Below are 14,829 nucleotides of genomic sequence, written 5' to 3'. Positions count from 1 at the left end.
AAAAAAAAAGAAAGAAATCAGGCTGCTTTATCTAAGCGCCAGGCACCGGGAAGCGCGCAGGGTCGGCAGGCTCATCCCAAGGTCTGCACCCCTAGGGGAGAGGCAGGGGGATGGCCGCGGTGCGACCCTACGGAGAAGAGGAGGGGTATTCATAGGTCAAGGGCCGCCCAGGCTGTCGGGCTGAGGCCAGCTGCCACACCTGACGCGCAGACCCTCGGTCCTTACGCCCCACCACGCACGTGCCCCATTCCCGCTCTCTCATTGGCTCTTTCAGCTCCACTGCGATATAACCATCCCTCTGATTGGCTCAGGAACTTCCATTTGTCATTCTGATTGGCCGATGGGGCTCACGCCCTCTCGGACCCTCCGAAGGCAATGGGATCATACCATATAAGAGTGGAGGGGGAAACGTGTGTATTGCAAGGCTTCCTTTTTGTATTTCCTTGTCCCATGTCACATAATAACCTCTATTATGCACTTCAAAAAATTACTTTATTGAAATCGTTAAATATAGCAGTATTTTGCTTGACCCTGACTCGGGGGACGGCCGGGGTGACCCTGGACACCCCTTTTTCCGAGGTTTGCGATTCGAGGGGGGTAGGAGCCTTTTGGCTGAGCCCTGGGTGGATCGTCCCATCTCCCGCTGCAGCAGCCGCTGGAGATGCTGCTGCCGCCCGCGCTTCCCCGCGCCCTGCTGGCCCGCACCTGGACTGGGGCCAGGTGAGTGAGCACAGGGCCTGGAGGGGGCCCTAGCGACGCTGCTGGCCCGGGGTCCCGGGAGTCACTGGGCGTCTCCCGCGCGGGACTCTCTCCCGGCCGGACTGCCGCCGAGTTCCCAGGGTCTCCCCTCCGGCGTGGTCGCTTCCTCCAGTGCCTCCCGCCCTACCCCACCTAGGCCTTCCTCTCACTGCGACACTTCTGCCTCCTTTCTACAGCGAGAGAACCCCCTTCCCGAATCCCGCGGCCGGTTGGGGTGCCTGGGTGCTCTCCCGGCTCCCACGCTCGGAAGGAAAGTAGCCTCCTCTTCGCTTGTCTTGTTCCTAACACGGATCTTTTCAATGTGCCCACTCCCAGGGTGCGCTGGCTTCCCCCTAGGGCACGTCTGTTTTTAGCACACCACACTCGCCCCTCCGCTCCCTCGGTCTCACACTCAGGACCCACCTCTGGGATTCCCTGAGACTTCCCTCTCCTCTCTCTACCGGGATTTCTACCTCTCTTTTCCTCCCCCCCCCCCTTTTCATGTTGTGTTGGGCGGAAAAGGGACTCCTTTCTTGTGGTAAGTGGAATAATATTTATGGAGTCCTTATAATGTGCCAAACGCTGTGCTAGGCTTTATCGTAATTATCGAACGAGTTAATATTATACATTAGAGTGCATTGAACAGTGGCAGGCACATAGGCAATGCCCAGTTATTATGAGCAACATTATCACTTTTGTTTAAACTTCTGTGCGGTAAATATTATTGTTTCCAATTACGGACGAAGTAGTCAAGGTGTAAGTTCAGAGTGGAGGTGCTCTGGAAACCCAGATTTGCAAACCCGCACAGTGTGGTTTTGGGTTCCTAGACCCTTGCTCACTCAATGACAAGTTCTCGGAGCCCCTTCCTGCTGTGGGGTGGGGTGGGGTGTGACCCAGACCCTGCCTCAGAGGGACTTGGAGTCTGGTGAGGCTGCACCCTTATGGACCCATGTTTCTGTAGGTCTCCCTTTCCGAGCTGGGCAGCCCCTGCCCTCAGTTTGAGTTTTGTTTGCCTGACCCCTAGGACTGACTAGCTATGTCTCCTTTGCTGAGCTAGGCCCTTTCTGAGTTAATCAGTATCCCAAGAGATGGCACAGGGGTGCCCTGGGCAGGGGTGAGTTTCAACACTGCTGTGTGTCTTCTATGGGTGGGGGTGGGCTAGGGAAGGGGACAGGAAGAGGACATGGGAGAGAAGGGCTCCTGGGCAAGCCAAGGTTGGGGCCACACTTGCCACACCCTGTGCCTGCACTCTGAGACCACCCCTCTCGGACTCCAGATGGAAGTCCCATAGATTTCCTTGTTTACTGAGTAACTGCCATGTACAGGTGCTGCACTAAGCACTGAGGGGTGGGTGCCCAGGGGTTTAACATGTGGATTGGGATTTTGAAGTGTTTTCATTTGAACGGGGAGAAAGCCTTAGATATTAAAAAAAACCACACACACACAAAAAAAAACCCTCTAGTATTTGGTAAAAAGCAATCCATGTTCTTTTTTTAAAAAAGCCCATTCTGCCTGACCAGGCAGTGGCACAGTAAATAGAGCATTGGACTGGAATGCGGAGGACCCAGGTTTGAGACCCTGAAGTCTCCAGCTTTAGCGTGGGCTCATCTGGTTTGAGCAAAGCTCACCAGCTTGGACCCAAGGTCGCTGGCTCGAGCAAGGGGTTACTCGGTCTGCTGTAGCCCCACGGTCAAGGCACATATGAGAAAGCAATCAATGAACAACTAAGGTGTCGCAACGAAAAACTAATGATTGATGCTTTTTTTTTTTTTTTTTTTTTCATTTTTCTGAAGCTGGAAACAGGGAGAGACAGTCAGACAAACTCCCGCATGCGCCCGACCGGGATCCACCCGGCACGCCCACCAGGGGCGATGCTCTGCCCACCAGGGGGCGATGCTCTGCCCATCCTGGGCGTCGCCATGTTGCGACCAGAGCCACTCTAGCGCCTGAGGCAGAGGCCACAGAGCCATCCCCAGCGCCCGGGCCATCTTTGCTCCAATGGAGCCTTGACTGTGGGAGGGGAAGAGAGAGACAGAGAGGAAAGCGCGGCGGAGGGGTGGAGAAGCAAATGGGCACTTCTCCTATGTGCCCTGGCCGGGAATCGAACCCGGGTCCTCCGCACGCTAGGCCGACGCTCTACCGCTGAGCCAACCGGCCAGGGCTGATTGATGCTTCTTATCTCTCTTCGTTCATGTCTGTCTGTTCCTATCTGTCCCTCTCTCTGACTTTCTCTGTTTCTGTAAAAAAACAACAACAAAAAACCCATTCTAACAATAATATTTATCAAGCAATCAAACAAATACCATGGATCTGACCCTGTGCCAATAAGCACTGTATTATCCCCATTCTACGACGATGGGAAACTTATCTGCCAGTTAAGGCAGATGCAGGACTAAGATTGCATTCAGTCAAACTCCAGAGTCATGCTCTCATTACAAAGCCTTCTCTGGGTGGAGAAAAAGCATTCTGCAACCATAGAGAAAATGTTTTGCAATCAGATCTGCTGACTCAGGTTACCTCTTCCGATATAGCAGCCGCCTGATGCCCTAAACAAGGCTCGTCAACCTTGGCACTATTAACATTTTGAGGTGGATAATTATTCTTGTAGTAGGGACCGTCTTGTGCATTGTAGGATGTTTAGCAGTGTTCCTGGCTTCTACCCACAAGATGCCTTTAACAGCCCACAGTCGTGACTTTGCCAAATGTCCCTGAGGGGGCAAAAGTACTTCCAGTTGAGAATCATGGTTCTAGGATAATAAACAGCTTTGGTGTTTAATCACTTGTACGTTGTTTAACATATTTAGGACACAGGGGTGACATGCTATGTTTACATTATGGTGAAACAATTTTAGAGCAGTTTTAATGATCTTTCTTGGCATTCTGTATGAAAACTTTAATGCCGAGAAAAACCACCTCTTCTGAGGAACTAGTATGAGTGATGTTCTATAGAGTTTCCCTTTTTGCCTAGAGTGCCAGGAATCTCAACCAGTTTTTTAAAATACTTTTGATTGGCCTGACCTATTGTGGAACAGTGGATAAAGCGTCGACCTGGAACACTGAAGTCATCAGTTCAAAACCTTGGGCTTGTCTGGTCAGGGCACATACAGGAGTTGATGTTTCCTGATCCTCCCCACTTCTCTCTCTCTCTCTCTCTCTCTTTCCAGTCTCTAAAATGAATTTTTTAAAAAAACTTTTGATTATATTTTGTTTTTATTTAATTTGTATATGTCCATAGTAAAAAGGACAGATTAAAGCAAAAGAAAATACAAACTTCACCTGTAAGCTCATTACACAGATAACCACTGTCATTATTTTAATTAATATCCTTTTAACTTTCCAGGAATATATCTGCTTAAGAAAAACAAAAACAACAACATAAAAACAGGCTCATCTGCAAATGCTTTTTAAATTATAATTTGCCCTGGCCAGTTGGCTCAGCAGTAGAGTTGTTGGCCGGTGTGTGGAACTCCCGGGTTCAATTCCCAGTCAGGGCACACAGGAGAAGTGACCATCTGCTTCTCTAGCCCTCCTCCTTCTCTCTCTCTGTCCCTCTCCCTCTCTCCCTTTCTCTCCTGCAGCCATGGCTTGAATGGTTTGAGCACATTGGCCCCCGGCCCTGAGGATGGCTCCATGGCCTAGCTTTAGGCACTGAAGTAGCTCGGTTGCTAAGCAGCTGAGCAGCAGCCCCAGAGGGGCAGAGAATCGCCCTGTATGAGGCTTGCTGGGTGGATCCTGCTTGGGACACATGCAGGAATCTTGTCTCTCTGCTTCCCTGCCTCCCCACTTCTCACTTCATTAAAAATAAATAAATAAATAAAATAATTATAGTTGACATACAATATTAAATTAGTTTCAGGTGTACAACAGAATGGTTAGACATTTATAATATATACCTTAGAAAGTGATCACCATGTCTAGTACCCATCTGACAACGTCCATAGTTATTTCAATATTATTGACTTCATTCCCTGTGCTGTAATTTACATCCCTGTGGCTTAGTCTGTACCTGGCGGTCAACTTTTTCACCCATCCCCCTCCCCTCCCATCTGGCAACTGTCAGTTCTCTGTTTCTATGAGTTTGTTTCTGTTTTGTTTGCTCAATTGTTTTGTTTTTTAAATTTCACATATAAGTGAAATCATATGGCATTTGTCTTTCTTTGTCTGACTTTCACTCAGTGTAGTGCCCTCTAGATCCATCCATATTGTCACAAATGGCAAGTGTCATTTTTTTTTTTTTTTTTTTTTTTTTTACAGAGGCAGAGATAGACAGGGACAGACAGACAGGAACGGAGAGAGATGAGAAGCATCAATGATCAGTTTCTCGTTGCGCGTTTTGCAACTTCTTAGTTGTTCATTGATTGCTTTCTCACATGTGCCTTGACCGCGGGCCTTCAGCAGACCAAGTAACCCCCTGCTGGAGCCAGCGACCTTGGGTCTAAGCTGGTGAGCTCTTTGCTCAAGCCAGATGAGCTCGCGCTCAAGCTGGCGACCTCGGGGTCTCGAACCTGGGTCCTTCCGCATCCCAGTCCGACGCTCTATCCACTGCGCCACCACCTGGTCAGGCGCAAGTGTCATTTTTATGGCTGAGTAATATTCCATTGTATATGTGTACCACATCTTTATCTAATTGTCTATCTGTAGACACTGAGGTTGCTTCCATGTCTCTGCTCTTGTAAGTAATGCTGCAACACAGGGGTGCATATATCTTCTACATAGTGTTTTGGATTTCTTTGGTTAAATACTCAAATGGGATCGCTGGGTTATATGGTGGTTCTATTTTTAATGTTTTGAGGAGTCTCTATATTGTCTTCCATAGTGGTAGCACCAATTTGCAATCCCGTCAACAGTGCCCATGGGTTCCTTTTCTCCACATCTTTTTTTTTTTTTCCTGAAGAGAGAAGCAGGGAGGCAGACAGACAGACTCCCGCATGCGCTCAACCGGGATCCACCCAGCACGCCCACCAGGGGGCGATGCTCTGCCCATCTGGGCTATTGCTCCGTTGCAACCAGAGCCATTCTAGCGCCTGAGGCAGAGGCCATGGGGCCATCCTCAGTGCCCGGGCCAACTTTGCTCCAATGGAGCCTTGGCTGCGGGAGGGGAAGAGAGAGATAGAGAAAAAGAAGAGGGGGAAAGATGGAGAAGCAGATGGGTGCTTCTCCTGTGTGCCCTGGCCAGAAATCAAGTCCGGGACATCCACATGGCGAGCCAATGCTCTACTGCTGAGCCAACTGGCCAGGGCCTCTCCATATTTTTGCCAACATTTACTTGTTTTCTTTTTGATAGTTGCTAATCTGACAGGTGTGAGGTAATATCTTACTGTGGTTTTCATTTGCATTTTCCTGATGATTGGGTGATATTGAGCATCTTCTCATATGTCTTTTGGTCATTGGGTCATCTTCTTTTTTTTCTTATAAATTCCCATGCTGACTCTCTGATCCTTTTTTTTCTTTTTCTTTTTTTAAACTTTCATTTATTGATTATAGCCAGAAAGGAAGGGAGAGTGAGAAAGAGAGAGAGAGAGAGACAGGAACATCAGTCTGTTCCTGTATGTGCCCTGATGGGGATCGAACCAGCAACCTCTGCGCTTTGGGCTGATGCTCTAACCAGCAGAGCTCTCTGTCCAGGGCCATGATGTCTTCTTTAAAGTAATGTTTTCAGCCTGACCTGTGGTGGCGCAGTGGATAAAGCATCAACATGGAAATGCTGAGGTCGCCGGTTCAAAACCCTGGGCTTGCCTGGTCAAGGCACATATGGGAGTTGATGCTTCCAGCTCCTCCCCCCTTCTCTCTCTCTGTCTCTCCTCTCTCTCTCTCTCTGTCTCTCCCTCTCCTCTCTAAAATGAATAAATAAATTAAAAAAATAAAAAAAAATCACTGTTAAAGTAATGTTTTCAGATCTTCTGCTCATTTTTAAATTGGATTGTTTATTTTTTTGATGTTGAATTGTATGAATTCTTCATATAGTTTGTATATTAACCCTTTATCAGATATCTCATTTACAAAATATCTTCTCCCATTCAGTAGGTTGCCTTTCTGCTTTGTTGATGGTTTTCTTCATGGTGCAAAGGATTTTTATTTGATGTAGCACCATTTGTTTATTTTTGTTTTTGTTGCCTTTGCTCTAGGAAACTTATCCAAAAGATATTGCCAAGAGTAATGTCAGAAAGTTTACTGCCTGTGTTCTCTTGTAGGAGTTTTATGTTTTTAGTTCTTACATTTAGCCTTTAACCCCTCCCTCCCCTTTTTTTAGAGAGAAAGAGAGAGAGGAAGGGAGAGAGATGAGAAGCATCCACTCACTTTAGTTGACCATTGATTGCTTCTTACATGTGCCTTGACCAGAGGGCTCCAGACAAGCCAGTGACCCCTTGCTCAAGCCAGTGACCTTGGGCTCCAGCCAGCAGCCATGGGATCATATCAATGATCGCTTGCTAAATCTGACAACCCAGTGGTCGAGCTGGTGAGTCTGTACTCAAGCTGGCTGAGCCCGCGCTCAAGCCGGTGGCTTTGAGGTTTCAAATCTGGGACCTAAGCATCCCTGGTTGATGCTGTATCCACTGCACCACCACCTGTCAAGCTTGAGTTTCTTTTTGTGTATGGTGTAAGATAGTGGTTTAATTTTATTCTTTTACATGTATTTGTTCAGTTTTCCCCACTTATTGAAGTAACTTTCTTTATCTCATCATGTAGTCTTGCCTTTGTTGTAGATTAATGAATCATATAAGCAAGGATTTATTTCTGGGCTCTATATTCTGTTCTGTTGACCTGTGTGTCTGTTTTTGAGCCAGTTACATACTGTTTTGATTACTGTAGCTTTGTAGTATAGTTGGAAATCCGGGAGTGAGATACCTCCCACTTTGTTCTCCTTTCTCAGATACTGTTTGGTTGCTTGTTTTTTTTTCTTTTAATTGATTTTAGAGAGAGAGGAATAAGGGAGAGAGAGAGAGAAACATAAACTTATTTTTTACTTATGCACTCACTGGTTGATTCTTGTGTGTGCCCCGACTGGGGATGGAACCCACAACCTTGTCATATGGGGATTATGCTCTGTCCAACTGAGCTACCCAGCCAGGGCTAGTCTGCCTGCTCTTCCACTTCATAGACTTGTATACCTACCCGTATGTCCCAGAACATAGACCCGTGTGCGGCATCTGGCAGATGTTAGGTGAATGACTGAATTACAACACACGTGCTTCCTTATCTGCCGATGTGTACCACAGCCGGTCTTGAGACATTCACCACCAACATCTGATGGGGGGCCCAGGGACTGTCACTAATGACAGTTGGTACCATTTGCCTTTTAAGTGGAGAAGTTCACTTAGCTCGGCAATGTGTGATGTAGGTGTTACCATCCCCATTTCAGAATTAAACAAGTGAGGCCCATGGAAAGGAAGGAAAACATGGCCCGGGCCTCAGCAAGCAAGCACCAGGCCTGCCGGTTGGTGCCTCCTGTCTCTTGGCCCTGACTCCCTGCCCTTTTTCTCTGCTTCTATAACTTTATCACAGGTGGCACCCTGCTGGGCGCTGGCAGTCCAGAGTTGGCCTCAGTTGCTGGCCCCGCTCCCCACTGTCAGGGGCTTACGAGGTAGACTTGGCCACTGTCCCGTCCCCTGCAGGAATCTTGGGTAATTTTGGACTTGTCTCAGCTCACCCACCTGTTTTATTTTCAAAATCACACAGTGCTTGTTCCAGCTTGCCCGCCCCTTGTCTGGGCCCAGGTTGTGCTGGGCAGGGCCCTGGCACTGCCCCCGTTCCCTGGATATGCTCTCCTTTGTCACCCTTCCAAGCAGTGCCTCTTGGCTGGAATGTCCCCTGGTGAGCCCACATTCACTCGGTGCTCTGTGGCCTTGGCAAGGCGGTGCTCCTGTGGCCTGTCGTGTCCAGTCTGTAAAATGGGGAAATCCTGATAACAGCCGTGTGGCGCAAGGGTCAGAGGTGATGTGACGAGGGCCTTGCTGGGGCCTGGTCCCCAGCCTGTGCTCTGTAATAGATGACCGATAGAATAAGTTGGACCTACAGTGATCCTAAGACGTGCTTCTGAGGTGGCTGGAGAGTCCCCACTCAGGTGGCAGTTGGCACTGGCACACCTTGGAGCACTTGCTTCCAGCACCTGGCTTGGCACATAGTAGGAGCTAAGCCGTTCCTGTTGGAATGGGCAGAGGACAGCATGGGTGGGTCCTGGCTGCATGGCTCGCCAGTCTGTGGCCCGGGGCTCATTACTGACCTCTCTGGGCTGCCTGATGTTTTCAAGTGGAAAATAAAGGTCATAGAATTTTCTTGGAGATGAACTGAATTCATGCACGAGAGCACTTTGAAGAGAGTCTGGCACCTGACGAACTGGATGTGTTGCTTCCATCATTATTTTGATGCCCTCCCCCAACAACAAGCTGCTCTGAATGTCCTTTTTTTAAAATTGATTTTGAGAGGGGGGAGGGAGGGAGGGAGGGAGGAGAGAGATGAGAAGCATCAACTCGTAGTTGCTTCACTTTAGTTGTTCATTGATTGCTTCTCATATGTGCCTTGACCAGGGAGCTCAAGCCAAGCCAGTGACCTTGGGCTCAAGTCAGCGACCTTGGGATCATGTCGATGTTCCTGTGCTCAAGCTGCGACCTTGGGGTTTTGAACCTGGGTCCTCAGCGTTTCAGGTCAATGCTCTATCCACTGCACCACCACCAGTCAGGCTGAATAACTGTTCTTTATCAGGGATATCAAGACAAGAGGGTCCCTGTGGAACAGGGATGGTATCACGTGTGGAACTCAGATGTCCTTAGCCCTTTCCCTTTAATTAATTGCCCTGATGCACACCAGGGGACGGGGAGACACCTGCCCTTCGTGGGGAGCTCCTTTTCCAGACTTTCCTTTCCTCAGAAAGACCACATTGTGGGTGGAAAGCCCTGGGTGGAGCTGTGTGACCTTGGGCAAGCCAAGGCCATCTCAGGTGGCCTCTTCCCTCAGGTGGGAGATGCTAGGATGGGGTGGTGCTGCTGGACGGCGAGGAGGATGAACCTGTCCCCTCCGCCCCAGATGACCGAGGGGCTCCATGATCCAGGGTTTCTGCCACAGTGGGTACCTCCTGAGTGAGGATGACCCAGCTTCAGATCCTCCTCTGTCACGTGATCATGAGCCATGAGTGATGTGATCTCAACCTGGTTTCCTCATCTGACGAATGAATGGCTGAATGGCGATAATCAGAGGCAGATTAAGGTTGGTTGAGGCCTCAGGCGCAGAAGAAAATATTGGGCCCCTTACATTAGAAAATCGTGTAAACTTGGGGTTTTGCGGGGCCCTTCAGAAGTGGGAGCCCAGGGCGCGTGCCGTTAAATCCACCTCTGGTGGTAATAATACATTTGTCGGGTGAATTCAAAGCGATAATCACTTTATATAGTGCCAGTCATGTTGTAAGTGCTTAATAAATGTTCCTTGATATCTTCTGGGGCAATAAAATGAAACACTTCATTTTGGGCTAGAGGCCCCTCCCCGCTGGGCCTGCCCTGGGCCCCACACGCTGATGGCCCCCTTATCTCTGAGATAAGGAAGATTAACCTTATCAAGTCCAGATAACAGCTGGAAAGCCTGCATGCTGCTTGAAGCAAGGGTAATTTCCTTTCTACTCTTCCTTTTTGGCCTTGGCTGCCCCTGGCCTCAGCCCCTGGGGAGCCCCTGGTGTGAGCTGGAGAGCACTGTCCTGGTAATCCAGTTCTGGGGGCCTGGTGTCAGCTCTGACATCATTCTTACGTTAGTTGTTTGGTTTTTTTTTTTGTTGTTGTTGTTTTTTTCTGAAGCTGGAAACGGGGAGAGACAGTCAGACAGACTCCCGCATGCGCCCGACAGGGATCCACCCGGCACGCCCACCAGGGGCAGGACGCTCTGCCCACCAGCCCACCAGGGGGCGATGCTCTGCCCCTCCGGTGCGTAGCTCTGCTGCGACCAGAGCCACTCTAGTGCCTGGGGCAGAGGCCAAGGAGCCATCCCCAGCGCCTGGGCCATCTTTGCTCCAGTGGAGCCTTGGCTGCGGGAGGGGAAGAGAGAGACAGAGAGGAAGGAGGGGGTGGGGGTGGAGAAGCAAATGGGCACCTCTCCTATGTGCCCTGGCTGGGAATCGAACCCGGGTCCCCCGCACGCCAGGCTGACGCTCTACCGCTGAGCCAACCGGCCAGGGCCACGTTAGTTGTTTTAAAAGGTATTTCTCAAATGCTCACGTGGGCTGGGCAGGGTGTCCCGAATGGTGCTGACCCAGGCCGGCCAGGTGGAGCTAGCTCATGGCCTGGTGGGAGCACAGATGGCCAGGCAGAGCTCAGCAGTGAGGGCGTCCCCGGAGCTGTGAGGACAGTGTGGGCCGTGCGGGTGGTGTGAGGCCAGCCACATGAAGAGCGCCCCATGTCGAGGGGACTGCAAAAGTGACCAGGGTGACTGGGTCACAGCAGACGAGGTGGGAGGTGGCGGGGGTGATGGGAAAGGGGTCTGTCTGTAGGCCTCAGTAAGATTCTGACCTTTTATTGCAGAAGGAGAGGCCGCTGAGTAGTTTTGAGCCAAGTGCTTACTCTGTGTCTGATGATGAGATTTTCGTGTAAAACTGTAACTGCCTGTGATTTGGAGTAGCCTGGTGACAGTGGGGCAGGAGTGGCCCTTGTGGTTGTCCAGGCATAAGCTGATGGTGCTGTGGACCAGGATCTAGGCCCGCGGGTAACCTGGGAGGGGAACTGAGTCCCCGTCCGCCCTATTTCCCCTCAGTGTCCCCCTCTGTAATCTGAGGTCTCATTGGTTGGCCCTCAGCTCTCTCCAGCCCTGCCGGCATCCATTGCAGGACATATCCTGATGTGGCTTTTTAGCTCAGATCCTGGTGTTACTGGACAGGGGACCCGGCCCTTAGGGCCAGTCGGTTGACTTCTTGCAGGAAAAACTTAACGACATGAGTCCAGGTGATTTTGCGAGTAAGTTTATTAAAGCTGGGGGCAGTGAAACAAGGGCGGGCCTAGACTAAAAGAAGCAACAGGAGAGAGACCAGGCAGGGCTGCACTGGCCCTCGAGAAACCTTATGGGACAGAAATGAGCGTACACTGGGAAGTCGGAGAAAAGGGGGCCTTGGAGACAGGTGCGGGGGCTGAGCCCCGGGCGAGCTGCCGCTGCCCACTGCTCCCTTGCAAGTTTCAGAGAGACCCTTAGAGTTTAGGAGATGCAGCCTGTGGGGGAAGAAGAGGAGGAGGGGGAAGGGAAAGGTGAGGGAGAGCGTGAGTACTGGGTCCTTTGTTCTGAGGGTTTTTGAAGGCTGGGAGTTTAGCCTTGGCTCAATAGCTCAGCTGGTTACAGTGTCATCCCAGTATGCCAAGGTTGAGGGTTTGATCCCGGGTCTGGTACACGCAAGAGTCAATGAGTACATAAATAAGTGGAACAACAAATTGATGTCTCTCTCCCCCCTCCATCTCCCTGTCTTTCTCTCTCTAAAATCAATCAATCAATAAATATAAATTTAAAAATTAAAAAAAATCAAGGCTCAGGAGAAGGCGTAGATGAATCCCAAATGATCCATGAGCCAAAACTTAGGGGAGGATTTCAATAGCCTATTTGTCAGCTTTTCCAGGTGTGCCCTTTGAGGGTTGTGTGGTCTCTACTGATTGGTCAGCGCCAGGGCAGGGGGTCTTTAGTCACTGCAGCTGGTCCTGGTGTCACCTTCCTGGCTTTGCCACATTTCTGGTCTGGAGCTGAAAGATACTGAGCCCCAGATGCGATCACTAGGAGGCGACCTCAGTTATCTGGCTATAAATTTCCCGGCCAGTTTGTCCAACTCTCACTTTCCCCGTTCCACTGGCTGCGGGATTTTTACCTTCTTACTTCCTGCCTCACTGGTACCTGCATGGGGGGAGGAAGGGAGGTTCGGCCAAGGCCTCACACCCAGGCCTGGTGTGCAGGAGGGCACTGCAGTTTGTTAGGGAGTCCCAGGCAAGTTCAGACTCTGCCCTGTGCCTCCTTCCTGAAGTGGGAAGCTGAGCGCTGCGCTCAGGAAGGGCGGGTTGGGTTCATCTCTGCATCCCCAAGCCGGGCACCTGGTGGGTGCTCAGGAAGTGTGAGGTGAAAAAATGTGCGAGCCCATCCCATCCGACCTGAGTCATCGCAGAGTCCTCGAGTGTGGAATCAATGTGTGCAGACTGCATGAATGAAGGAATGAGTGCATGAATGAGGCGTGAATGAGTGGATGGTGGAGTCCTGCCTAGATGGCCTTGCAGATCCTCATAGAGGACCCAGGTTTTGTGAGTGATTCATCTACGCCTTCTCCTGAGCCAGTTAAGGGTGTTTCTATTAATCCCAAATGATCCATGAGCCAAAAAAAAAAAAAAAAAAAAAAGTTTAATAGGAGTCCCTAGATTTTTTGTTTGTTTGTTTTTTTGTTTTGTTTTGGGCTTTGTTTGACTCAGACTGATGTTTGAAGTAGTCTCTGTTCCCTAGACCACAGACTGCCGGACAGCTGTACCAGGGCCTGGGCCTTCTAGGTATAGAGAAAGCCCTGAGGGGCACGTGATCCTGGGTTCACGGTGGGCCTCTGCCCTGAGGGAGATGGAGGGAGGCCTTCAGGGTTTCTGTCTCTGCCACTGCCTGGGAGGTAACAGGGAAGAGAGAGCTGGTGGTGGCTGTGACGTTGTCAGCCTCTGCCCTGGGTGGAGTGGGGCAGCTGATTCCAGCCGTATCTGTTGAGCGCCTAGGCCAGCTCTGCCCCTTGGGGGGGGTCTGGAAACCAGTTCTGGAAGACCTTTACTGTTTTCTTCGAAAAACCTAAGAGCAGGAGGGGTGAGGAAAGGCAAGCTGTTTCAGTTCTCAGAGTGACCTGCAAGGCTGCCCCGCCTTTCAGGGGAGGGCCCGAGGCCTGCAGCGTTCACAGTAGTGTGCCCAGGGCTCGGAGCAGCTGTGGGTTTCGGCCAGAAGGTGCCTGCCTCAGAGCCTGTGCTTTGCCCACCCACCAGGAACTGGGCTTCAGAGAGGGGCTGGGGTGCCTATCCTGGCTCCAGCCCAGCACTCGTTCTCTGCTTACTCAGCGGCACTCTCTTGGCTTAAAGAGGACTTGGCGTATCTGAGTTACCGATGGTTGGGGTGTGCGGCCACTGAGACCCAGGGGGCTGCTGGGACCTTCCTGGTGGCCCCAGGAATAGACATAGTCCTTCCTTGGTGGTCTTTTCTGGCCCCTCTGCGCTTCTCCACTATAGCAGGTGGAAGGGGCAGTGTGGATTTTAATTTACTAAGCACCTCTATAGCTCAGCATTATTATCTCATCTCCATAGTAACCCCCTTGAGATGGGTGTGACCCCTAGTCAGTGATTTATCCAAAGTCGCTTAACTACTGGAAGACTGAGCTTACTATGGTCAGGGGGAGGGTGGGGCCTGAGGAATGTGACAGAGATGATATCTGGGTTTTTCTGAATTCAATTTCAGGTCTCTCCTGACCTTGGTCTTGAACTAGTCCTTTTGCCTTTAGGACCTAAATGACCTTATTACTCAATGGGGCTGCTGGTGAGACCCATCTGATGGGCCTATCCGTGATGGGTGGCAGGCGTTAGCAAGCCTAACAAGCCCTGTGTGTGTTGGGTGGCCGTTGGGTGGCTGTTGTCATTGATGTCCTCATTTACAAATGAGGAAATTGAGGCCCAGAGGAGAAGGCCCACAGCTGAGGCTCCTGCTCTGGAATAACTGAGCCTAAAGTCATACCCACACGTCCTCCCGCCTTATGACCCCCAGACATGTTAGGGGTGGTGTCATAGTGGTCACTGATCCGTGAGGCCATCAGGGTCCAGACTGAACAGGGGCTCCAGAACAAGAAGTTCTCAAAACTTGGTGTCCAGGAATCAGATGCGGAACCTCAAACGAGCCCTCCTCCAAGTTTACAGCCCACATCTTGGCCTTTCTTGCTCACCCTGAGTTCAGCTCTGTGTGCCTGGGACTCTCAGGTTCATCAGAATGATTCACATTCTGATGAGACCCAGCTCTGGGCAGTCCTGCCTGTTCAGCTTAGAGAAAGAAGCGGCTGGGTCTGTCCTGAATCAAGTTTGCATTGCGGGGAAATGATTTTGCGCCTATGGATTTAAACTGCAGACAGAGGGAGTTTGTGTG

At 50.5% G+C, this 14,829-nt stretch overlaps 1 protein-coding gene across 1 annotated transcript in view; it reads left to right on the top strand.

Annotated features, from left to right (window-relative positions):
- The first annotated feature begins 574 nt into the window (after positions 1 to 574).
- Positions 575 to 14,829, top strand: part of ALDH4A1 (aldehyde dehydrogenase 4 family member A1) — a 29,837-nt gene continuing 15,582 nt past the window's right edge. Inside the window, exon 1 of the mRNA XM_066375235.1 lies at positions 575 to 720. Within this exon, the coding sequence (XP_066231332.1) occupies positions 662 to 720 (59 nt within the window). The 5' untranslated portion in view covers positions 575 to 661. The remainder of the gene's footprint in view (positions 721 to 14,829) is intronic.

Source organism: Saccopteryx leptura, chromosome 3 (genome assembly GCF_036850995.1).
Source record: "Saccopteryx leptura isolate mSacLep1 chromosome 3, mSacLep1_pri_phased_curated, whole genome shotgun sequence".
Lineage (NCBI taxonomy): Eukaryota > Metazoa > Chordata > Mammalia > Chiroptera > Emballonuridae > Saccopteryx > Saccopteryx leptura.
Note: the sequence above shows the minus strand (reverse complement) of the source record. Positions and strands in the feature narration are given on the sequence as shown.